General features: G+C 59.0%; 3 protein-coding genes across 3 annotated transcripts in view; 2 read left to right on the plus strand and 1 right to left on the minus strand.

The window, feature by feature from the left end:
- VPS9D1 (VPS9 domain containing 1) overlaps positions 1-1,089 on the minus strand; it is a 98,930-nt gene extending 97,841 nt beyond the window's left edge. The window contains exon 1 of the mRNA XM_056136272.1: positions 1,081-1,089. The gene's annotated coding sequence lies outside the window, so the exon portion shown is untranslated. The remainder of the gene's footprint in view (positions 1-1,080) is intronic.
- On the plus strand, positions 258-8,179 carry TUBB3 (tubulin beta 3 class III). Its single transcript, XM_056136276.1, has 4 exons — positions 258-387; positions 5,455-5,563; positions 6,294-6,404; positions 7,006-8,179. The coding sequence occupies exons 1-4, from the start codon at positions 331-333 to the stop codon at positions 8,079-8,081; spliced, it is 1,353 nt and encodes a 450-aa protein (XP_055992251.1). The 5' UTR covers positions 258-330; the 3' UTR covers positions 8,082-8,179.
- Positions 8,180-13,184: 5,005 nt separating this feature from the next.
- On the plus strand, positions 13,185-19,956 carry DEF8 (differentially expressed in FDCP 8 homolog). The gene is made up of 11 exons (XM_056136258.1): positions 13,185-13,347; positions 13,739-13,836; positions 14,432-14,581; positions 14,863-15,004; positions 15,874-16,038; positions 16,745-16,872; positions 16,973-17,086; positions 17,626-17,706; positions 18,263-18,403; positions 18,517-18,626; positions 19,630-19,956. The coding sequence occupies exons 1-11, from the start codon at positions 13,224-13,226 to the stop codon at positions 19,730-19,732; spliced, it is 1,356 nt and encodes a 451-aa protein (XP_055992233.1). The 5' UTR covers positions 13,185-13,223; the 3' UTR covers positions 19,733-19,956.
- Positions 19,957-24,125: the final 4,169 nt, after the last annotated feature.

Genomic DNA, 24,125 nt, shown 5'->3' on the forward strand with positions numbered 1-24,125 from the left:
ACACGCCCCCCGAGCGCGCACTCACCGGCCGGGTCGTCCGGGGACAGCAGAAGGGCCGGGCCGGCCCGGCGCCGCCGGCCGCGAGTCCAGCGCGCCCGGGACCCGCACACAAAGCCGCGGCGGCGGGGCGGCGCCCATTGTCCTCCGGGCGCGCCCCCGGAGCCGAGCGGCGGCCGCGCGCTCTGACGTCACGCGGCAGCACCCAGCGCGCTCCATTGGCCGGCCCGGTGACGTCACGCGGGGGGGCGGCGCGCGCTTATAAGGCGGCGGGGCGGCGGCGCTGCAGCAGCCCGGCCGCTCGCCGTCCCGCAGCACCGCGCACCGTCCAGCATGAGGGAGATCGTGCACATCCAGGCCGGCCAGTGCGGCAACCAGATCGGGGCCAAGGTGAGGGCGCGGGAGGGCGCGGGCGCGGGGCGTGGCGCCCGCCTCGCGTCGGCCCTGGCGGGACGGGCGGGGTCGGGGCAGCAGCTCCCCCGCGCCCGGAGCGACCCCGAGGGGCCGGGCGCGCCGCAGGACCCCCGCGTCCGGCCACCCTGGGGTCCCCCGCCCCACCCGTTCCTTTGTTCGGGGAGGGCTGGGCCCGACGCGGGGTGACCTTGGCCCGTGACTCGGCGGCCCCCGCGCGCACCGACCGGCCCCGCGGCCGCGCCCCCCGGGTCCGCGGGGCCCGCGAGTGGACGCGGAAGGTCGCCCGGCTCCAGCCGTGGGCACCGCCCTGCTCCGTGAACCACCCCCGAGACGCGGGACCCCGGCGGGCCGGGGTCCCCGCGCGCACCCGCAGCGGGGGCACGTCCCGGGCTCCGGCCCAAGGTCACGCCGCGGGACGCCCGGCCCGGGGCGCTGCGCGCGGGGCGCGGCGGGCGCAATGCGGGGTCCGCGGTCTTGTCAGTCAGCACCACGGCCAGGGACCTGGCGCGGGGTGGCTCCCGGGGGGCGGGGGAGGCCGGCGGGAGGCCGTCGCCAAGGAAACGGGCGAGAACAAAAAGCTAATTACCGGGGCTGGGGCGGCCACGTGGCTGACGTGGAAATTGCAAGTTGGGCTCGGGGACCCGCCCGGGGAGGCGCGGCGGGAGCCCGGGCGGGGCGGGGCGGGGCGGGACCCCCGCTCGCCCGTCTCCCACCTCGAGGTGACCCGCCTGGGTTCAAGGGCTCAGTTTGTTCACGGAGCCTGAACGTCGGCGCCTGCCAACAGTTGCCGTCGCAGAGACGTGTACTTGGGGTTTTCTTTCTTTTCCACCTCCGCCTTTGTGGACGGGCCTGGGGGGGTCCCGCGGGGACCGATCCCGTGCTCCAGGGGGCGGGGCAGGCTTTGGGCGTTAGCCGAAAGCAGGACCCTGACAAGAGCCCCCGGGCCGTGAGCTGGGCATCGCCCGGCCCCCAGGACGAGCCCAGCGGCTCGCGGAGGCGGGAGTTCAGGTCTGCGCGGACGCGGCACAGTGGGCAGGGGCCACGGAGCCCCCGCGCCGCCGGGACCCCCATCGGCCCTTGAAAGGCGGGGCTGAGCCCGCGCCTTTGTCTCCGCTCTTGGGGCTGGGCGGGGCTGGGGGGCGGGCCCGGCGCTGGCAGCCAATGGCAAGAGGAGTTTTCTGGAACCCTCGCGGACCGGGCATCGAGAGCCCGACAGGGTAGCCCGGCCACGGGGGAAGCCCAGCGCCCACTTCTCCCAGGCGCGCCGCAGCCGCAGCCGCAGCCAGCAGCACCCGAGCGCGCCCCGGGATGGATCAGCACCGTGGACAGCGCCCGGCCTCCTCAGACCTCCGTGGGATCTTTTCTCTTAATGAGCCTCCTCTTTGTTCTTTATTTACCTTATAACATTGTAACTGCTATCTAATTATCAAATTACTTTATTTTTTAATTACTATAGTTTAGGGAAGATGTTTACTATGAGCGCTGACGTCTGTTAATGTACAATTACTGCCTCGCCACCACCAGATGCATATACCATCTACTAAATGTTAAGGAATACCTTTTGCAAGTAAGATATGTATCATTTTAAAGTACAATTTATGGGGCCGGAGAGACAGTACAGCGGGTAAGGTACTTGCACTCGGTGGTCAATCCGAATGGGACCCTGCCAAGGAGTGACCTCTGAGTACTCCAAACTGTTTTAATTATTTAGTTACAAAAGCAAATGTTAGTGTTTTCTATCTCTCTCTGGAAACAGTGGACAGTTGTAGGTAAGAGTTGTTTCTCCATCTGGCCTCCTCCAATGGGCACTTGGTTTCCTCTCCTAGGCTCTCTGTTCATTGCAAGCCAAACTCTGGGAAGATGGAGGGTCCTTTTTTACTATTGATTCTTTCATGATTGACGTGAGACTTGGATGAGGAACCACCTACCACTGTATTCCACTGTATACAAATGTTTTTAGGCCACACCCAGTGGCAGTACTAAGGCAGGGCTTAGGTGACCATATAGGATGCTGGGAATTAAACTTGGGTTGGTTATGTGTGAGACAATTGCCCTACCCACTATACTATCTTCCCTGTATATTGATTCTTCAAAAAAAATTTTTTTATTGAATCACAGTGAGACACACAGTTACAAGGTACAAGGCTGTTTATGATTAAGTTTCAGTCATAACATTCCAACACCCATCCCTTCACCAGTGTACATTTCTCACCACCAGTGTCCCCAGTTTCCCTCCCGCCCTGCCCCCCACCCCCTGCTTCTGTACAGGCACTTCTCTCACTTCTCTCCCTCTCTCTCCCCCTCCCTCTCTCCCTCTCTCTCCCCCTCCCTCCCTCTTCCTCCCTCTCCCTGCCCTTTATATTATATTCTTAAACCAACTTTCATTTGACTTGCTATCAGTGAACACGACTGTATACATTTCAGTACCTCCAAGTAAGTCCCTTTTACTTGGTAAAGTCAACACTGCCAAGTGCTTTGTGGTGGCCTGCAGTGCCTATCGCTATGACCCTCATGTCCACCTCACAGGGCAGTATCTCAGGCATTGTTGTTGGTGCCCTGGATGGCACTGGACCCCATGCTCACACCTATGTGTGCGGTCTCTCTCTCAGCCTTATTTCCTCAAAGTCAAGCTTCTGTTACAGGAGTTGGGGTGTCCTGAAGCCAGAGGTTTGGAGTGGCCAGCACAGGGGGACCCATGATCCCCACACTTGGACGGCAGTGGCACAGGGACCCAGAAATGAAAAGGAACTGTACTTGTAGGCCCTGATGCACCTTGATGCTGCTGTGTTACATGTGCAAGTGGATGTGTGATGAATGTGAGTGAAATGTGTTTGAGTATATGTGAGAGTATGAATGCCTGTGAGTGGATGTGTGGATGTATGTGAGAGTGAGTGTATGAGATAATGTGTGAGTGTGAATGTAGGTGAGAGTGGTGAGTGTATGTGAGAGTTTAAGTGAGTGTGTGAGAGTTTGAGTGTGAATGTATGTGAGAATGTGGTGTGTGAGAATGAATGTATGTGTGTGAGTGTATATGAGTGTGTGGGTGGATGGGAGTGAGTATATGTGTGTGAATGCATGTCAGTGTATATGAGTCTGTGAGTGGATGTGTGTGTGAATGTATGTGATTGTATATGAGTATGTGAGTGTGAGTGGATGTGTGAATATATGAATATGTGGTGTGTGAGTGGATGAGTATGTATGTGAGTGATGAGTGCCACGTATTAGTGTGGGAACGAGTGTGTGTGGTATGAATGTGTGTGTAAGTGAGCTAGTGAATGCGTGTGAATGGTTTGTGGTCTGTGTAGTGTGTATGTGTCTGATGTGTTTATGTGTGAGTGTGTGGTCTGTGTAGTGTGTATGTGGGTGTGTGTATTATGTTTATGTATGGCGTGTGGTTTGTGTGGCATGTGTGTGGTATATGTATGAATGTGTGTGTTCTCTAGTTTCATAGTTTACCGCACAATGAAATATAAGAAAATGTAGCAGTGAGAAAGGTGTGTAACAGGCAGAGAGAACAACCCCGCCCTTGCCAAGAGACACCACCATCAGTCTCTGGTGGACTGTATGTAGTTTATAATGATGACCCTGTTCACACTTTACAGCTTTAACAAAATAACTTTATCACTTTTATTTATTGTTGTTATTTTGGTTTATTTTGGAGGCCACATGCTTTGGTGCTCAGGGGCTACTCCTAACTCTGTACTTGGGAATTGCCCTGGTAGTGCTTTAAGGATCATGAGGTGCTGGGAACACACTCCAGGCCTCCTACATACAAAGCACCCTCGCAGCCCATTGAGCTCTGTCTCCCCAAATTATTTAAAACCCATCTTTTCTTTCCTTTGGGAAGTTAACATGACAATTCCAGGGCACCTGGCCCAGCCACTAGCTGGAGCTAAACGCTCTGTTGGAGCAGGACCTCTGGGTCAGCAATGGACGCCTGTCCCCCACAGGTGCTCTAGTCTCTGATCGTCTCCCTAACTCCCCCCTCTCTCTTTGGGGGCACACTCAGCAGTGCTTAGGGCTGACTCGTGGCTCTGCACTCAGGGATCACTCCTGGTGGCTTGAGAACCTTACGAGGTGTGGGGATCTAACCCGGGTCAGCTTTTTGCAAGGCGAGAGCCCTCCCCACTGCACTACCTTTCCAGCCCTCTAAGTGGTTTTCCACCCAGCAATCAGCCAGCATGTCATTGGCATGTTCAGAGTCCTTACATTTCTCACACCCTGACCTTCTCTGGAAGTCAGCCCATCCCTAAGGAGCAGAGGTGCAGCACAGTGTGAGAGCACGGCTTCCCGCCAGCACGAACCTCTGCTCCCAGCTGCCTGGAGGGCTGCTGGGGCTTCTGCAGCCATCCCTGAGTGGAGCCGTTCTGTGCACACTGTCCCATGTCTCACTCGCTGCATTTGCATAGATCCGCTTCAGGACTGAACAGAGGGGCATCAGGCAGAGTCCTGGGAACCTCCCCAAGGTCCCATGCCTGGGGAGGGGGCTTCCCTCTGCCTTGTGCCTGCCTGCCAAGGGCAGTAGCTCTAAGTGCAAGGCTAGGGAACCTCTATCCACTCACACCCCTGCGATTCCCTGTGGCTAAAGGGTGACCTGCGGGAGCACTGGGCTTACGGAGGGTCACACTTCCTGGGACCTCAGTCTCTGCATCTGGAGACAAATGATGAAAACCACTGGAGCGTGTGGAGAGGGGGAGTGTCCCAGGTCCCTGGCGAGTGAGCGCAGTGCTGGGTCTGGGGGCCCAGCACTCACAGTTGAACAAGCCCAGGATGCCCTGGGCCCCGGAGAGCTCATCTGCTTGCTTACGGCTGCACTTTTATGGCAGTTTGAGATCTTTTCCAACGACGATCAAAGGAGCTGATGTAGGCCTGCAGTTCACGCCTCTAATTTAAGAAAAACCCTGTATATTGCAGTGGAAGCCACACCCAGCTCTGCTCTGCATCCAGCCGCAACTGCAGATCAAACTCTATAATCCAGGGCTACAAGGCTTGGGGTGGGGTCCTGTTTGCTTACTGAACTGTCCTTCTCCCCTCCCCCCACAGTTCTGGGAGGTCATCAGCGATGAGCACGGCATAGACCCCAGCGGCAATTATGTGGGGGACTCCGATCTGCAGCTGGAGCGCATCAGCGTCTACTACAACGAGGCCTCTTGTGAGCCCACCCACCCACACTGGGAAGGGAGGCCGGGGAGGGAGACAGAGAGCGGGAGGCAGGGAGCTTAGCTGGGCCGGCTTGGGAGTTGGGGTCGGTGGGGTGGTCTGGAGGGCTCAGGCAGAGTAACTGGAGGATAGGAGAGTGCTGCCTAGACTGTGTTTGTAATGGGGCCAGAGCAGTAGCACAGTGGGGAGGGCATTTGCCTTGCATGCAGCTGGCCTGAGTTCAATCCCTGGCACCCCATTTGGTTCCCCAAGCCCACCAGGCGTGAGCGCTGAGTGCAGAGGCAGGAGTAAGCCCTGAGCACTGCTCCCAAAACAATAATATTAATAATAAACCAAGGGGCTGGAGCAATAGCACAGCGGGGAAGGCATTTGCTTTGCAAGCGGCCAACACGAGTTCAATTCCCAGCATCCTCTATGGTCCCCTGAGCACTTCCAGGACTAATTCCTGAGTGCAGGCCAGGAATAACCCTGGTGCATTGCTGGGTGTGACCCAAAAAGAAAAAAATATATATATAATAAACCAAACTGATGAATTACTGACCCACCCACATGGATGTGGGGTCGTGCTGACGGCCCAGGGCCCCCTTACGGTGAGACTGAAGATGGAGAGACAGACTCACCTCCAGTGCAGGTCCCAGCTACAGGCCCTGCCTTGAATTCTGACAGGCTAGGATCAGGCAGAGCCTGACCCTGGGCCACTCACACTCACCTTCTCCCCTCAGCTCACAAGTATGTGCCTCGGGCCATCCTAGTGGATCTGGAACCCGGGACCATGGACAGTGTCCGGTCAGGAGTGTTTGGGCACCTCTTCAGGCCTGACAACTTCATCTTTGGTGAGTTTCCCCTGCCCCATGCTCAGGGTGGTTCAATGTAGGCAACCCCAAGAAATGAAAGAGCACCCCTCCTCTGTGCAGAGAAGTATTTCCTGGCTCATAGCCAGCGGTGGAGGTCCCCAGAGAGATGTGCCACTTAGAACTATGCATTTGTGCAAGCAAGTGGCATAGAGCAGAGAATCAGGTGCACAGCCCTAGAGCAGAGAAGCAGAGAGCTCTCAGCCTCACTCCCACGCTGTGCCCGTGACCATGAGCTGGCCTATTCCCAGGACTGGGTGACAGGGTGCTTGGTGCTCACCCCCCTTCTGCCCTCAGAGCTTCACGTACGAACAGGCCTGTTAGTTGTTAGCATCCGGCTCCGCAGCCAGAGGGCATGCGTGCTCTGGCGGTCATGGACCAGTCCAGGTCCCCTGGTGGTCAGTTTTACCCAAAGCACTGAACAGTGGGTCCCAGCAGCAGAGACCCCAGTACACCGTGAGCGGGGTGGGAGGAGCAGGAAGCTGGGTTCCATGGACCACCCCACTTTGTGGGAAGGAAAGGTTTCCCTAAGTACCACTTGGGGAGAGATGTTCATCATGGCCCCTCCCTGTCCCCATGACAGGTCAGAGTGGAGCAGGCAACAACTGGGCCAAGGGTCACTATACGGAGGGAGCAGAGCTGGTGGACTCGGTCCTGGATGTGGTACGGAAGGAGTGTGAGAATTGCGACTGTCTGCAGGGCTTCCAGCTCACCCACTCCCTGGGTGGGGGCACGGGCTCGGGCATGGGCACACTGCTCATCAGCAAGGTCCGCGAGGAGTACCCCGACCGCATCATGAACACCTTCAGTGTGGTGCCCTCGCCCAAGGTGTCGGACACGGTGGTGGAGCCCTACAACGCCACCCTGTCCATCCATCAGCTGGTGGAGAACACTGACGAGACCTACTGCATTGACAATGAGGCGCTGTACGACATCTGCTTCCGCACCCTTAAGCTGGCCACGCCCACCTATGGCGACCTCAACCACCTCGTGTCGGCCACCATGAGTGGGGTGACCACTTCCCTGCGCTTCCCTGGCCAGCTCAACGCCGACCTGCGCAAGTTGGCTGTGAACATGGTGCCCTTCCCGCGCCTGCACTTCTTCATGCCCGGCTTTGCCCCACTCACAGCCCGGGGCAGCCAGCAGTACCGCGCCCTGACTGTGCCCGAGCTCACCCAGCAGATGTTTGATGCCAAGAACATGATGGCCGCCTGCGACCCACGCCACGGCCGCTACCTGACAGTGGCCACTGTTTTCCGTGGTCGCATGTCCATGAAGGAGGTGGACGAGCAGATGTTGGCTATCCAGAGCAAGAACAGCAGCTACTTCGTGGAGTGGATCCCCAATAACGTGAAGGTGGCCGTGTGTGACATCCCGCCCCGTGGTCTGAAGATGTCCTCCACCTTCATCGGCAACAGCACGGCCATCCAGGAGCTGTTCAAACGCATCTCCGAGCAGTTCACAGCCATGTTCCGCCGCAAGGCCTTCCTGCACTGGTACACAGGCGAGGGCATGGATGAGATGGAGTTCACTGAAGCTGAGAGCAACATGAACGACCTGGTGTCCGAATACCAGCAGTACCAGGATGCCACGGCCGAGGAGGAGGGTGAGATGTATGAAGATGATGAGGAAGAGTCAGAGGCACAGGGCCCTAAGTGAGGCTGCTGACGGGCGTGGCTAGGTGGTCTCCAGGGTCCTGCCGTCAGTGATGTCCCCGCCTGGCCCTCAGCCTACTCACCTCACATGTGGGCTCCCAAGTTTGCCCTCAGTGCTCCTGGTGCCCGCTCAGTACACCTGGTTTCCCCACGGAGCGTCCCCTTCTTTTCGTGTTGCTTGTCTGTCTGCTTCCTGTGGGCACCAGGCCTGATGTTTTATGGCATTTTTTTTTAATGGTTTATGTTTCTATTGGGGAGGGATACTTAATAAACTTACTGCTGTCAAATGCCTCTGCTTGCAGGGTATTTCTTTTTGTTTTGAGGAGTTGGTCCAGGGTTGAGGAGGGGCTGATGGGGGAGCCAGGGCAGAGCGGGGGAGGCAAGTCCTGGGCACTGTCACCTTGGGAGCAGAGGGTACGTGGTGAAGCCTCACCCAGACCTGTTGAGTTCCATAGCTCTTGGGAGTGCTGCCGCCCTGTTCATCCGAGACCCCTCTGGGTGGGGGGCCACAAGCACTCCTTGAAGTAAGTGTGGTTGGCTAGAGAGGGAACACAGAGGCTTTGCTTGTGGTGCACCTGTTTCCAATCCCCAGCATCACATGGGGGATTGAAATGATGGAAACGTCTCTTCATAAATGATTCCTGAGCACCAAGCCAGGAGTGAGCCCTGCCTGAACATTGCCAAGTTTGCCCTCCACCAAGAAAAAAGGTTGATGGTGATACAAGGGCTTGAGGCCTGGGGCATGGCTTGGAGGTAGAGCACCAACCTTGCAGTTTGACCCTTGGCCCCACCCACATTTCCAAGTACAACCCCAGCGCTGCTGGTAGGGTCCCTGGTGCTGCAAGAGGCACAACCCCTGAAAGGCAGAAAAGGTGGAAAGGTCAGGTACTTTGCACACGGCTACCCAGCCCCAGTTCCATTCCCAGCATCCCATATGGTGCCCTGAGCACTACCGGGGGTCACTCTTGAGCACAGAGGCAAGAATAAACCCTAAGCACCTCAAGCATGGAGGCAGGAATAAACCCGAAGCACCTCCAGGTGTGACCCAAACCCAGCCCTCTTATTAGAAGTGCAGTCTCCAGCTCAGCAAAGCCCAGCGTGTGAGCACTCCTCACTGACCATTAACAACAAAGGGGCAGGAAGGGGGAAAGTGGGGATACTGCCCAGCAGGACAAGTCCTTCTTGCACGCCTCAGCAGCCCGGAGACAAGAGTCACCTCATGGAATGAGACTGCCCAGGCTTCCCCCGTAACCGACGGGGTGTTCTCTAACCCCTGCCGTGAGCCCTCGCTGGCCCTGCTCCAAACGGCAAGCTCAAAGGTAGACAAGGGACACCTGTGGGCGTTCGTGGTTCCACCTCCCTCCCCTCCCCTCCGCCACTTACACAGGAAAATCTTCCAGAGTGTTCCCCCCAAGTCCTCCCCAAGGGGTCATGGGATCCCAGTTCTGGCCTGAGTAGGGGGGACTGTACTACTTTGTGCTCGGATGATGGCCACCGGGGCTGTTCTGGCTTGGGGTGCTGCCTGTGACCAGTCGTCCCTTCACTACTCCCCCTCAGAGCCACCCCAAGTCCAGCCTGAACTTCCAGTTGGGGCTGCAGGGAGTTCCAGTGCGGAGAGGGAGCCGCTCCTAGCCCTCTCCCCTCCCACCAGCCCCTCCTTTCTAGTATACATGGGTTTTTGGGTCACCCCTGGCAGTGCTCAGGGGACCATACCGGCTAAGGAGGATGAACCTAGGCCAGCCACCTGCAGTGCACAGGCCCTCCCCATGGTGCTCTGACTCCAGCCCAGGAGGGGCCGTATTCTGTGTGTTTTTCTTTGTTGCTGCAGGGATGCAGAATGCTTGCTGGGTGGTGGTGGGAGGAAGGCTCAGCGCCCCTCTTCTCCCTACAGTGTCACCTGTGAAGAGAGGCACCACGTGGGAATCCCGCACACTCACAAGCCTCCCTAGAGGGTGGCAGTGCTCCCAGACATGGAATCCGAGCACCTTGGGAGGCCGGAACAGACCAGCAAATGGGCCTCTGTACACAGCACAACACCATGTCCTGGGGCCCAGAGGTGGTCAGCAGCAGCAGGACCCCTCCAGCTAGTTAGGGTCTGCAAGCTCTCACTCTGTGAACCCAGTCGAAGTCTGCATGGAACAGGCTTGTGGCTGCCAGGGGCTAGGGCCGGGGTGAAGAGGGGTTTCTGATCAATGGGTGTAAAGCTTTGGTGATGAACAGGATGTGTAAGGGCAGAGAAAGTGCTACAGAGAACTGTGAGTGCAAAGATCTGTCAGAGGTACAGCCCATGTACGTGTTCACACCACAGCAAAATAAAAATGCTAAAGATTTGGGGGCTGGAGAGATAGCACAGCGGGTAGGGCTTTTGCCTGGCCAACCCGGGTTGGGTTCCCAGCATCCCATAGGGTCCCCTGAGCACCACCAGGAGTAACTCTTGAATGCAGAGCCAGGAGTAACCTCTGTGCATCGCCGGGTGTGACTCAAAAAAAAAGGCAAAAAAAAATTTTTTTTTAAAAGTTAGAGATTGGGACTGTTCTCTGCTCAGGTGCGCCAGCGGGGAAGCTGATGCCATCAGATGTTGGCAAGGACCGGAGGGCCCTATGGCCACACCAGCGGGAACATGATGGCACCTTCGCCTTTGGGAAAAGCTTCACTGGATTCTCAGACGGCCGCGCAGGTACACTGTCCACAGAGCAGCCTCTCCACTCCCAAGTGTCTGTTTCCTCAGCTGGCCTGTGCCAGGGCCTGGCGCTCACTGAGTGTGTAGGACAGTGCAGAAGTGGTCGTGGGTCATTCTAAAGGAGAGGGGCCAGACACATCAATCATTTTTTTTCTTAAAAGGAATAATACAACGGGAAGGGCGCTTGCCCTGCACATGGAAGAGGCAGGTTTGATCTCTGGCGTCCCACACGGTCCCCCTGGCACACCAGGAATGATTCCTGAGGGCAGAGCCAGGAGTGACCCTGAGCGTCACTGGTGCGGCCTCAGAGTTAGAATGGATAAAAATACAAAATAGGAAGAGCTTGAACTGCACGAGGAACATGAGAACGTCGTTTGTCTTCTTGGAGGTGGCCGAGGTTGTCAGGGCTGGGCAGAGAAGTGGCGTGATTGGCACATCAGAGGGACCGTCCAGCGGCAGGTGGACTCACCGTTCTTCGTCCAGGCAGCCCCTTCTCCAGGCCAGGCGCCTCCGCTCCTGCTTGCACAGGCCCTTGTCCAGCACAGACCGCAAGAAAAGTGAGGGGACGCCAGGTGGACGCGAGGGATGCGGGGGGCGCGTTGCGGGGTGGGGCCCGGTGGAGCGGGCGGGGGGCGCCGAGCGGGCGCGGGGAGGCGGGGAGGCGGGGAGGGGGCGGGCGCGGAGGGGCGCGGCCGCCGGCGCCCGCTTGCCATGGGCCTCCGGGCCGCAGGGGGCAGCAGCGGGCCGGGCCGGGGCGGGGCGGGCCGGGGCGGGGCGGGGGATGTGACCCGGCGGCGGCGGCGGCGGCGGCGGCGGCAGGTGAGCGCGGCCCAAGGGGTCCCCGGGCGCAGGGGCGCGGCCCGGGGGGCGCGGGGCGGGCGCGGGGGCCCCGCGGGGCCGGGGGCGCGCTCGGCGCCCTGGGGGTCCCGGACCCGCCTCCCGGTGCCGTGTCGCGGGCGGCGCCGCCGTGCCCGGCCCGGTCCGCGGTCCGGACGGGCCGTCTGGGCGGCACCGCCTGCGGGGCGCGGCTCGCGGGCCCCGTGCCCGTGGGGTGGTCGGGACGCGGCGCCGCGGGGGAGGCGGGGCGGGCGCCGGGCCGGTTCCGGAGCCCCCGGCGGCCGGGCGTGGGCGGGGGGCGCGCCCGAGCCCGCGCCCGCCCCGCCCCGCCCGGCCCGCAGCCTCCCGGGCCCGGTGACCTTCGCGGCTGGAGCCCGCGGGCCGCGCTTGGCCGCTCCCACGCCGAGGGTCCCGCCGCTGCTCCCCTCGCTCCCCGCCAGGCGGGTCCGGGCGCCCGTCTCCGGGGGCTGCGCACCGGGATGCGCGCGGGACCCTCTCCCGGCGCCAGCGCGCCCCAGGCGCAGTGCGCAGGCTCGCGGCGGGCTTCCGCGGCGCTCGCCCCCTGCGACCCCAGGAGGGTCCCCCGCACGCACTCCGGGCCCCGAGGTGGGGCTGGTCTTCGCGTGCGGGTGAAATGGGCACGCCGCCACCCCCTCAGGCGCGGGCATCCTCCGGGCAGGTGACCCAGTCACTCGGCTCGGCACCAGCAGAGCCGGAATACTTCAGGACTGACTGGTTCGTGGGGGTGGGGTGGGCGTGGGCCCGGAGCCGCCTGAGGCCCCCTCCCCCATTCTGATCCGGAGGTGCCGGTCCTAGCCAGCGTCCCCACCCAGGTCCACGCTGCAGGGTGAGTCCCAGAGGGGAGGCTGTCGCCCTCCGCGCCCCCGCCCCAGGTTTCCTAGGAGCAGGGCAGACCCAGTCTGGAATACCTCTTGCCGCAATGGATGTGGAGACTTTTGCTGCGGGGGGATGGAACCCGAGCCCCCACCCCACCCAGCAGCCCCTGGCCCACACCTCTGTCGAACAGTTTCCAGGTGGCACACGCTGATGCAGCCCAGCTAGGTGGAGGGGAGGGACCTGGGATATGCCCCCTCCATCCATCCACAGCTGCTCCCCCACTGCAGAGCCTCGCTGAGCTCCAGGGACCGCCAGCCAGTGCCAGGTGGTGCAGTGGGTGGCCCCTCTCTGTGCCTGGGTGCTGTGGCATGGGGCCCAGGTGACGCAGGCACACACGGTCTGAGTCCCCGACTGTCCAGCTCGATCCTGTGCAGGCTGGCCTTTAGGGACCAGAGCTTGGGGGAGCAGCCGGCCCACCCTGGAGCTGTCTCCCGGGCTCATGGTGAGGGCCAGCTGGAGTGCCGAAGGAGGGTGGGCGCAGGTGGGTGTCTGTTGGGGAGCCGGGCTTCCTGGCTGGGTATGGTCTGCTGGGCCGTGCCCTCCCTCCGCGGCTGTGTCATCCAGGTGCCAGGAGCCGGTACACCGCCGCTTTCCTGAGCAGGGCTGAGCTGATTCTGCAGCCAGAGGCGGGGTCCCTCTTGGGGCAACTGAACAGGAGTGTCACCCCCCCCACACAAACACTCCAGGGACAGAACTGGTCCGGCCTGCTCTGCAGTCCACGGGTGGGATGCTATGGAATATGATGAGAAGCTGGCCCGGTTCCGGCAGGCCCACCTCAACCCCTTCAACAAGAAGCTGGGCCTAAGGCACCATGAGCCAGACGCGGGTGAGGACAGACCAGACAGCCCTGGTGAAGGTGGGTGCTGGGTACCCAGGTGTGGACCCCCCACACCCTGTGCTGTCAGGAGCCCTCCCTGGAGACGCCCTGTGATCAGGCTGGGAAGTTCCCTGGCTAAGGCCTAGCTCCTCTGACGGTTCTGTTCAGGAGCTCCAAAGGACAGAGCCCAGAGGGTGTCAGCCAAGGGGTGGGGGGTGGGTGGGCACCCCACAGGGCTCAGGACCCCACCCACACCCTGTCTGCCCCCAGGCTTCCTGACCCTGCATTCAATCTCTGCATGAAGTGGTTCCTCCAGGGCAGGGCTGGCCAGCAGCAGGCTCAGTGGCCCAGACTCTGCCCCTCCCTGCCTTTCCTCTGTTACCACCCTCCCCCACCAGGGCTGACCCAGTCTCCTTCCCTGCACCCCCAGAGGCCCCGCCTGAGCTGCCCACCGAGGAACTGGAGTTCCATTGTTCAGAGCGAGTGATGGACTTGGGGCTGGCCGAAGATCATTTCTCCCGTCCTGTGGTAAGGTTGGGGGCGACAGGGCAGCTGTTTCCTGCCCCCTCCCTCAGGTGGTCTCTTGTTTACCCTCACCAAGCTGCCTGAACCCCAGATCTGAGGCCTGTGACCAACCCGTCTACCTGAATCCTATTTGCAGGCTGGTGGAGTGAGGCTGATATTAGAGGCCTCACACCCCACGCCTAGGCCGCTGGCTCATGTGCCACTGTGGGGGTCACTCAGCTTCTTGCGGGAGTGGTGCTGGGGGCGCTTCCACCTCTGTCCGCCCAGTGGACTTGTAGGTCAGGGTTAGGGTGTTTGCGCCACGTGTGGCTTGCCCGGCTCCATCCCCAGCACCTCAGGGCCTGGGAGGTGCTGGGAAGGTAGGTCTCTGCACAGGGAGGCTGGTGCCCTGATGCCCCTTCCTTCCCTCCTTCCAGCTAGAGCAGTGATGGGGCTTCGGCGGAGCCCCCAGAGGGAACTGGCAGTGGCCTGAGGTTCTGTGGCTTCCCCTGACCCCCTCAAGTCGCAGCATGGGGTGCTTTGCTCTGGGCCAGGCTAGCTGTGAGGGCCCTTGGCCGGGAGCACTGGTGACTTTCACCACTGCCCTCCTCCCTGCAAGGGCCTGTTCCTGGCCTCGGATGTGCAGCAGCTGCGCCAGGCCATCGAGGACTGCAAGCAGGTGATCCTGGACCTTCCTGAGCACTCTGAGAAGCAGAAGGACGCTGTGGTCCGGCTCATCCACCTGCGGCTGAAGCTCCAGGAGCTGAAGGTGTGCAGAGGCAGCGGGTGGGAGGTGGCAGCTGGGGGTCTCTGGTTCCTGCCTGCATCGACCAAGCTTGGCTTTGTCTTCTGGGGCCAGCAGGGGAGGGTGGTCACTCCCGCCATGTGCAGGCAACTACAGGGTGGGCTGGACCTCACCACTCAGTGGTTCCTTACTGCCATAAGCCACAGGGTCACCTGGGGAGACGCGTGCTGTCTGCCGTGGGTGGTATCTGAGGAGCAAGACATTCCCTGTGATGGGGGTGGGCCGCGACTCTGCTTCTCCCTCAGGACCCCAATGAGGACGAGCCCAACCTCCGAGTCCTTCTGGAGCACCGATTCTACAAAGAGAAGAGCAAGAGTGTGAAGCAGACGTGTGACAAGTGCAACACCATCATCTGGGGGCTCATTCAGACGTGGTACACCTGCACAGGTGGGTGAGACTTGCCCCTGCCCCCTGCTGGGGCCTCTCAGGAGAATTCTCTGCTAAGGGCTAGGTGGACCCTGTCTGCTGGGGATGCGGCTAGGGGCAGTAAAGCCTGGTGTTTGGGCTGCTGGTAGCTAACCACATATGGCAATTTAAATTTAAATCTGCTTGAAGTATTTGACTCACCTTCACTGTGGATGAGCTGCTCCAGGTGAGAAGTCAAGGGAGAGGAGGGAAGAAGAGCAGAGCCTTTGTCGGGGGATGGGTGTGCGTTAGGGAGGGATGGACGGTTCATGAGACATTTAAGCAGAAATTGGGGCTGGGGGGTGGGTGGTCTCTGGGAGGGTATTCCTGTGGGGGAGCTGTCAGTGTCAGGGTCCCATCAAGGAGCACCATGTCTGGCACTGGGCTCTGGGATCCCTGAGCTTTCCTTGCCGTGCTCTGAGCCCAGAGAGGTGCTGGCAGGACTCCAGTCGGCTGGTGGAGGAGTGAGTGCTCTGGTGGGGGAGGAACCGGGGGCCAAGATAGGGTTCACCGAGGGGTCAGAATTAGGTGCAAGGAACCTCGGCTGTGTCTCGGCAGCTGGCACGGCTGGAGTCAAGGTCAGGCTGTGTGTACTGAGTCTGGGAGGAGCCAGGGCCCCTGAGAACAAGGCGTCCTTTGGTGTCCCTGCGGGCCTGCAGGTCAGCCCTGGACTTGGAGCCTGGAACTGGTGCTGCATGGCCGGGAAGGCTACGGGGCTCTTGTGGTGGGGGCAAGGGGTTTCCACGGTTTGGGGACCCACAGAGGAACTGCTGGCTGATGGTGGGGTCAGAGCTGGTCGCTGGCCCAGGCCCTCCATGCCTCTAAGGGCTCCTTGTCGGTTCCTGGTGTAGGGTGCTACTACCGATGTCACAGCAAGTGCTTGAACCTCATCTCCAAGCCCTGTGTACGCGCCAAAGTCAGCCACCAGGCCGAGTATGAGCTGAGCATCTGCCCTGAGACGGGGCTGGACAGCCAGGATTACCGCTGTGCCGAGTGCCGGGCACCCATCTCTCTGCGTGAGTCAGGGCAGGACAGGACAGGAGAGAGGCAGGCCGACAAAGCAGCTCACCCACAGTGCTGGCGGCCCACAGCACTGTCCCTGCCCACATGCTGCCGGTCCCCATGCAGGCCACCTGACACCTGAGGGGAGGGAGCCGGAGGGCACACAGACATTTGATGTCCCTTCTTGGGATCTCCCAGGGGTCCCTTCACGGTCCCATTCACTGATGAGAAAATCGAGGACAGGGTGCCTCCACCCAAGAGGTTGGCTGCTCCGAGAGCAATTGGGCACCCCGGCCCAGACAGGGGCCATCTACAGGACAGGTGTCTGCAGTCACTGTGTGCTGAGAACATTCTGATTATTTGGGGGATTTGGGGCTTTTTCATGGAGGGGGCTTAAGCCATGCCCAGCAGTGCTCAGGGCTTCTTCCTTTGACTCAGTACTTGGGGCTTTTTCATGGAGGGGGCTTAAGCCATGCCCAGCAGTGCTCAGGGCTTCTTCCTTTGACTCAGTACTCAGCGATCACTTCTGGAGGTGCTTGGATGACCGGGGATGGATACCGGGGATGAAACCGGGGCAGGTTCTGGGGGTGCTTGGGGCTGGTCCTGGCCAGTTTGGGGGACACTGCCAGCAGCACTTGGGGGACCCTCTGGTGATGGGGACCAAGCCCTGGGTCTTGGCTGGGTGTGCCCTGCCCTCAGCCCCACTCTGTGTCTGCACAGGTGGGGTGCCCAGCGAGGCGCGGCAGTGTGACTACACCGGTCAGTACTACTGCAGCCACTGCCACTGGAATGACCTGGCCGTCATCCCCGCCCGGGTGGTGCATAACTGGGACTTCGAGCCCCGCAAGGTGAGTAGCCAGGGCTCTGGGGGAGGGTGCAGAGGCAGGGATGCAGCCAGCCGGTGGGGGTCTCGGTCCGAGTGTGAAGAGGGGATGTGCCTCTGCCCAGGTTTCCCGCTGCAGCATGCGCTACCTGGCACTGATGGTGTCGCGGCCGGTGCTCCGACTCCGGGAGATCAACCCTCTGCTGTTCAACTACGTGGAGCAGCTGGTGGAGATCCGGGTGGGTGGGGCAGGCACGGACTTGTGGGGGACAGTGGGTGTGGGATGAGTGTGGGTGGTTTCTGACGGCCATGGGGTCGGGGTGTGGGGCAGGTGTGGGTTGAAGTTTGGATCTTGCTTTAGGCAAAGCGTGATGAGCTGCTAAGGCCACTTGGACTGAGGCTGACTGGGAATTCTAGTCCTCGTCAGGTGTGGCCCCCACTGGCCCCGAGCCTGGGCTGTCTGCACTGTCCAGTATGGTCCAGTGGGCCTCTGCAGGGCTGCGGTGGAAGGACAGAGCATGGAGAGACCTCAGGGGCTTGCCCAGCCTGGTCGTACATGTTTTGGGAGCACCGACACTGGGCAGTTCTTGTCCTCTCTGGTCCACAGAAAACATGACATTCCCTTACAAAGCAGCACTGGGCTGCCTCTCAGCGGGGCACTCAGGCCGCCTCTGCCCTGCCCTGGTGCAGCCCTGTGCTCCTGAAGGACCAGTGCCACCTCTTCGGTAAGTCATGCTGCTGACAAAAGCCTGTGAGTGCCCCGCCCTGCCGTCCGCAGAAGCTCCGCCAGGACATCCTGCTCATGAAGCCGTACCTCCTCACGTGCAGGGAGGCCATGGATGCACGGCTGCTCCTGCAGGTCAGTTGTGGACGCGGGCCCGGGAGGACTCACTGGTCGCCGCCGGGAGAGCCACGTCCACACAGAGGGCACCCTCGGCCGTGGGAGGTTGAGGAAGCGGGTCTGGAGGGGCAGCTGTAGCTGCCCGGGCCAGAATCGCCATCGAATAGTCCTCAAGAATCACCTGTTGGTCCAAGAAATAGTACAGGGGGTGTTTGCATTGCATGCGGCCAACCTGGGTTCAGTCCCTGAGTGCAGAGCCAGGAGTGAGCCCTGGATACCGCTTGTGGTCCCAGCATAGACAAATGAAAAGTCACCTGTTTGTTGAGTGGACAGGAGTCCAGAGTGCGTGTTGAATCTGGGTGAGGGTGGGCAGAACAAGTGTCTTCCTCAGTGCAGCGGTGTTGAGGGCAAAGCGGTTAGGGATGTGGGGGGTGGGGCTGGGCCTGAGCAAGACCAGTGTGGGTGCAGGGCGTGACGCCGGGCAGAAGGCAGCCATGTGCCTGGAGGGACTCTTCCCTGCGCTGGCCCGGGTAACTGGGGGGACTGTAAAGGGCCTCCCCTGCTGGCACTGCAGCTCCAGGACCGGCAGCACTTTGTGGAGAACGACGAGATGTACTCCATCCAGGACCTGCTGGACGCTCACACTGGCCGCCTGGGCTGCTCGCTCACAGAGACCCACACGCTCTTCGCCAAGCACATCAAGCTGGACTGTGAGGTGGGGAGCTTGTGTTCCCGGCCTGTGGCCAGGGACACGTAAGCAGTTCTTCCTATTGGTCAGCCTCTGTGCCCCGGGGAGCAGGTGCTCACTGCCCTCCCTGTTGTCCTCAGCGGTGCCAGGCCAAAGGCTTCGTGTGTGAGCTTTGCAGAGAGGGGGACGTGCTGTTCCCCTTCGACAGCCACACATCGGTGTGCACAGACTGCTCTGCTGTCTTCCACAGGTCAGCCATGGAGGGGGCTGGGGAGAGTAGGGAGGATGGGGCTGGGAAGGAGGAGGGAGGGGGAGGGCGCAGGAGGGGGAGGGGGAGGAAAGAGAAGGAAGGAAGCAGGGGATGGAGGGGGGATGGTGGGGGAGGTCGGAGAGAGGGAAAAAGCAGGGGACAGTAGGAGGATGGGGCAGGGAGGGGAGGGAATGGGGACGAGGGGAAGCTTGGGGAGAGAGGAGGGAGGGAGCTCTGGTGACCTGATGGCCTGCACAGTCCTCTCATTCCCCCTTCCAAGACAGGGAGCTCACAGCTGGGGGGCTGCCCTCAGGGCTGCCATAGCCTTGTATCTTCAACTTCCTAGTTCCTGGAAATAGAGTCTTGGCTGGTTTAATTTTCAAGCATCTAGAGGCCAGAGTGTCTAAGTGCTTACGGTGAAACTTCTGTCTTCGTATCCTGAAGAGTTAGGGAAAATTGGAAAATACAGGATACACAAAGCATTTTGGTTTGGTCTTTGGGCCATACCCAGCAGTGCTCTGGGCTGACTCCTGATGGAAGTCAGAACCCTGTGGGCTGCCAGGGTTGAACCCAGATGAGCTGCCTGCAAAGCAAGCACTTTACTTGCTGTGCTATCGGTCCGGTCTGATTCAGCTCTTCCCTGAGCAGTTGCTAGGGCCAGGCATGGGTGTGCCAGCTCCCAGAACCTCACACAGACTCGGACAGCCCTTTCCTGTGCCTGCAGCTCTGTCCACTCATGGCAGCCCTTGTCCGCTAAGACCATCCCAAAGCCTAGCCACAGAGCAGTGTTGAGAGGGGCTCCGCCTCACTGACAGGCATGAGACTGCTGCTCCCTTTTCAAAAGCAAACCAACCCCTGCACCCCACAGTGATACAGAATCGCATGCAAAGTGCCGAGCAAAGCTGTCCTGGCATGCGGTAGTGGGGGACAGGTCTTGCAGGGGTCCCCGGCCTGGCCCCTGGGCTCCTTTGGAAGAAACTCACTCCGGTTTCCCCGCACACAGGGACTGCTACTATGACAACTCCACCACGTGCCCTAAGTGCGCCCGGATCACGCTGCGGAAGCAGTCACTCTTCCAGGAGACGTGCCCAGAGGTGGACGCCTAGAACCACCCTCCCAGGTCCATACGGCACCTGCTCCATAGTCAATGCCAAAGTCCAGGTGTTCCCAGCTCTCTGGAGAGAGACCCCATTCTCTAGTGCCAGGAATGGGGTTGTCTGGGCGCTCGCTGGGACTCAGGCCATGCTGAGTGCCTCCTGTGACAGAGGGGAATGGGGCGGGCTTCTCGTCTCATGAGGACACTGCACAGCCCTGGCATCCCCAGGGCAACTCTGCACAGTGGCCATCAGGACCCCCAGGACCTAAGTGTGTCTGGGTGAGGATTATGGGTTCTCCCTGGGGGCCACCATCACCCTGGCTGTGTCTCTGTGGGAACTTGTGGCTCTCTCCAGGGAGGGGCCCAGCCAGAGGTAGGTTCCAGGAGGATGGCACGGACCCATTATTTCCAGGGACCATACTGTCCCCAGAAGCTGTATCCTGCTGGCCCAGCACTGCAGGGGCTCCAGAATTTGTGAGGGGCCTTCGGCCTGGGGCCCCAGGTCAGGAGCTGCAAATGTTTTCAAGAGAGCACATTGCACCCCGGGCAGGAAGCCCAGTTTAGTTCCTAAACTGGGAAGTGAGGGTCCTGCACTCTGATTGGAAAGGGGGCCCTGGATGGACCATGGAGGTTGTGACCCATCTCTCTTCACAGACATCTCAGGGCCCACGTGTGGTCTCCTGCCCCCTGGCAGCTCTGCTCGCCTGCACTGTGCTCGGCTGGGCTGCCCATGCAGGTGGTCAGCACACAGATGGGGCGACGGGATGCAGCTGCTGCAGTCACAGGTCTCTGAGCAGAGCCCAGGGCCAAGGTCAGGTCAGCCCACCGGCTCACATGAGGGAAGCCTCAGGACAGCGTTGCCAGGAAGACCACTCGTGTGGCTCAGGCCACCCTTCTGACCATCCATCCTGACCTGTTGCAACAGGGGACAATGCGCAGCAGATGTGGGGGGGCGGGGTGAGGTCCATTCAGCAGATGGCCCTACCTGCTTTCCAGCCTGCCCCTACCTCTTCCCCCAAACCTGTCCCACCTCCCAGTCTGGGACAGTCCTTAGTCACACAGGCTCAGAGCCCACAGTACAGCAGCTAGAAGCATCTTGGCCAGCCCCGCACCAAGCATTGGGGCATCTGCCCTGATGCCCATTTCAGCACTGCACCCATTAAATACCTATACTCTGGACCGTGTGTGTGGTGAGTTGGGAGGTCAGGAAGCTCCCCTTCTGCCAGGGTGGAATGGAACCTGGTATGAGGCAAAGTAGGTACTTTTTTTATTAGTGTCATGGGGGCAAGGGCAGTGCTTAGAGGGGTGGGGAGGGGATTTAGGGGGCCAGGGCCACTGTTCTCCAGGGGGCTTTGTGCCAGGCACATGAGCACTTGAGCAACTTCCCTGACCACCTTTCTGAGGGTGGGGGCTTCAGCCTCCTTCCTCATGAGGGCTCAGGAAGTAGGGTACAGAGCCTGCCACAAGAAGCCTCTCCATCCAGTTTCCTCCCACTCTTCTCAAGGGAGAAGGATAATCTCAAGAGCCCAAGGTCAGTGACAAAATCAGGCTGATCATGCAAATCCTGCTCCAGATTCTGGGAACCTTTTATGCTCTGCACCTGACCCCTCACCGCAGCTCCAGGTAACCCCATCACCCTGGGACTCAGGAGAATTGTGCCTCTTATCCAAGCCACATCAGACACAGCTGCAGCTGTCTGTAGACCATGAGGGGCCTAGGACACCAGGCGCCTCTGTTCCTGAAGCATCTCTGCTTATAGGTTCCCTGTGCGTCTCTGACTGTGCCTGAGGAACCAGAGCTCTGCTAGGCTCTGGCTCAAGGTGGCTAGTTGGGGGCACAGTGCTAGCAGACAGGACTGTACGTCCAACTGAAGCTCACTGCACCTGGGACATGAAACAGAAGGTACAACCCATTGTACCCTCGATCATATCAGGGTCTATTGCAAAAACTATTCATTTTCCATCCCCTGGTCTCCTAAGTGTCAGCATTTTGCCACTTTTCCTTCTTTTCTAGGGAGAGGGGTTGGGTGGGTTGAGCAGAACACCTGGCAGTGCTTAAAGGTCATTTCTGGCAGGGCTCCAGGGGTCACTATTGGGTGCCTGGAGTCAAACCGGGAGGACTTCGTGCAAGGCAAACACCTTACTTGGTGTATAACTATGTGCACCTGCCCACCTTTTTTGGGGGGGCACACTCAGGTGCTTGGGGGCAGTTTCTGGTTCTGTGCTCAGGAGTCACTCCTGGCTGTGCATGGGGGACCATATGTATGATCCCAGGGATTTAAACCAGGACTGGCAGGATGCAAAGCAAACATCTTAACCTCTCCAGCCCCCAACCCTTAACAGATTCTGCCCTCAGCTACCATGCTTCTGAGTCTTCTTTTATCTGGAAGGACGCTGGATATTGGCATTTAACATTTTTTAGGGTTTTTATTAAGCTATACTTAGCAGTGCTCAGAGATCACTGCCGGCGGGGCTCAGAAGGTCATACAGGGTGGTTGGGGTTTGAGCCCAAGTCAGCCTTGTGCAAGGCAAATACCCTACCCACCGTACTATCTCTGACCCCTAATCTTTTCAGATTTGATATTTAGTTTTAATTCATTACTTACAATTTTTTTTTAGTCCCCATGATCCTCAGAAATGTCAGTGACAGGATTTCATGCGTACAACATTCTGACACCACACCCCTTACCAGAGTGTCCATTCCCTTCCACCACCATCTCAGGGTAGTGTCCAAACCCCATGTCCGGACTACAGTAGGTTCAATTCTATAGACTGGTTCACAGACTGTTGCTTAGGGCCATTCGTTATTTCCTTGTTAGGCTTCTTTGTACCTCTCACCTGAAAGATCATTCTGTGTCTGTCCCTCTCCTGGCTGACTTCATTCAGCATCATCCTTCCTAGCTCCATCTACTTAGCAGCAAGTTGCACGACTGGGAGCAAAGAAATCTGATATTTTTTAAAAGCACAGAATAAGTATTCTGAAGCATGGCCATCATTTGGGTAGCATGGTTAGAACTGGGCTCTGTACTTTGTGGAGAGTTGGCAACAGTGACACCGTGTCTTCAGTGTGACTTGTGTGCCTGAAGGTGGTTAAGACCAAGGTCTGTCTTGTGATGAGCTCTGAAACTGTGAGTCAGTTTGGTTTTGCAATGCTAGGAATTAGACCCTGGTGACCACTGCCCAGTCCATACATCCTGTTGCTGACCCTCACACTCTCACCCGGTTCACTCTGCTGATGGTTCCTGCCTGATGCTCTTCTCGTTCATTCACTTCTGTACTTATTAGCAAGCTGTCTTTCAAATCAGTTTTTCTGCCTTCTCATTGACACAGAGCTTTTTTATTTCACGGTTATAATCCGGAACTAAGATTGTTCCAGCATCAGTAGTGTTGTGTGTTTTGTAGCGCTCACCCACTTTCTAGCACAGCAAAGCATTCCAGATTATGCTGTGCCTTCCCACACCCAGCCGGGAAGCCCAAGTGTCCTGGGGAGGGAGGGTGCCTTTTAGTGGGACAGGCATTTTGTAGGCAGGAGGCGGGCCCTTGCCCCCCTGCTGTCACTGCCCAGCTGCTTTCAGCACAGCTAGCTGTGTGTCTACTTCCTCACATATGTCTAACCCCACCCCCCCCCATTCACACTGATACTTTCTATTTCAAACTCCATAGGGTATATTCTTTCCCTTGTTCTTACTGCTCGTTCCCTTCAGTGGGGTCCCTGGTGCCACTGTCTGTGCATCATGGACTCAGCCCTGGAACATGTACCAAGAATTTCTTGCTGTCCTCTGCTTCTGAAGTCTACTTGCTGGGTTCATGTTGGCTTGTAGTTTGTATCTAGGCTGAGGGAAGAGCCAAGATAGGTGTTAAAAATTTAGATGGAGGGGCCAGAGAGATAGTAAAGCAGATAAGGCAATTTTCTTGCTGACATGGGTTTGATCTCCAGCATCCCTTATGGCTCCCAAGCAGAGTCAGGAGTGATCCCTGAATGCAGAGTCTGATGTAACCCTTAAGTATTGCCAGTATGCACCACCCCACCACAAAAAATAAAAAACACCCAATTCACATGAGAGTTACTTTCCCTTCATTGTGGGCAGTCCCTGTGAAGGAGGCTTTGTACATATACTCCACTGTATGCACTGTATGTGATGTCAAGGATTGCTCCCAGGACAGTACATGTGCAAGGCAAGAACTCACCCTTAGGCCACTGGTGGTGTTTTTGTTGTTGTTTTTTTAAAACTTATACTCTAGACCAGTTTTATTTCCAGGTCTCCCAAGAAGTGCTCGGGAGTTTCCTGGGCTGCGCCTGGAGATGCTTGGTGGACCATGTGGTGCTGGGATGGGAATGGGGCTGGCAGCACACAAGGCAGCACGTTAACCCTGCACTCTTTCTCTAGATCTGCAGCCCTTCAT

This window comes from Sorex fumeus, unplaced genomic scaffold, assembly GCF_029834395.1.
Source record: "Sorex fumeus unplaced genomic scaffold, SorFum_2.1 ptg000122l, whole genome shotgun sequence".
Lineage (NCBI taxonomy): Eukaryota > Metazoa > Chordata > Mammalia > Eulipotyphla > Soricidae > Sorex > Sorex fumeus.

Coding starts and splice junctions, on each gene's coding strand:
- TUBB3 (XM_056136276.1), top strand. CDS start 331: ATGAGGGAGATCGTGCACATCCAGGCCGGCCAGTGCGGCAACCAGATC. Junction 5,564..6,293: donor CTACTACAACGAGGCCTCTT/GTGAGCCCACCC, acceptor TTCTCCCCTCAG/CTCACAAGTATGTGCCTCGG. Junction 6,405..7,005: donor GCCTGACAACTTCATCTTTG/GTGAGTTTCCCC, acceptor TCCCCATGACAG/GTCAGAGTGGAGCAGGCAAC.
- DEF8 (XM_056136258.1), top strand. CDS start 13,224: ATGGAATATGATGAGAAGCTGGCCCGGTTCCGGCAGGCCCACCTCAAC. Junction 17,087..17,625: donor AGCAGCTGGTGGAGATCCGG/GTGGGTGGGGCA, acceptor TGCCGTCCGCAG/AAGCTCCGCCAGGACATCCT. Junction 18,404..18,516: donor ACATCAAGCTGGACTGTGAG/GTGGGGAGCTTG, acceptor TGTTGTCCTCAG/CGGTGCCAGGCCAAAGGCTT.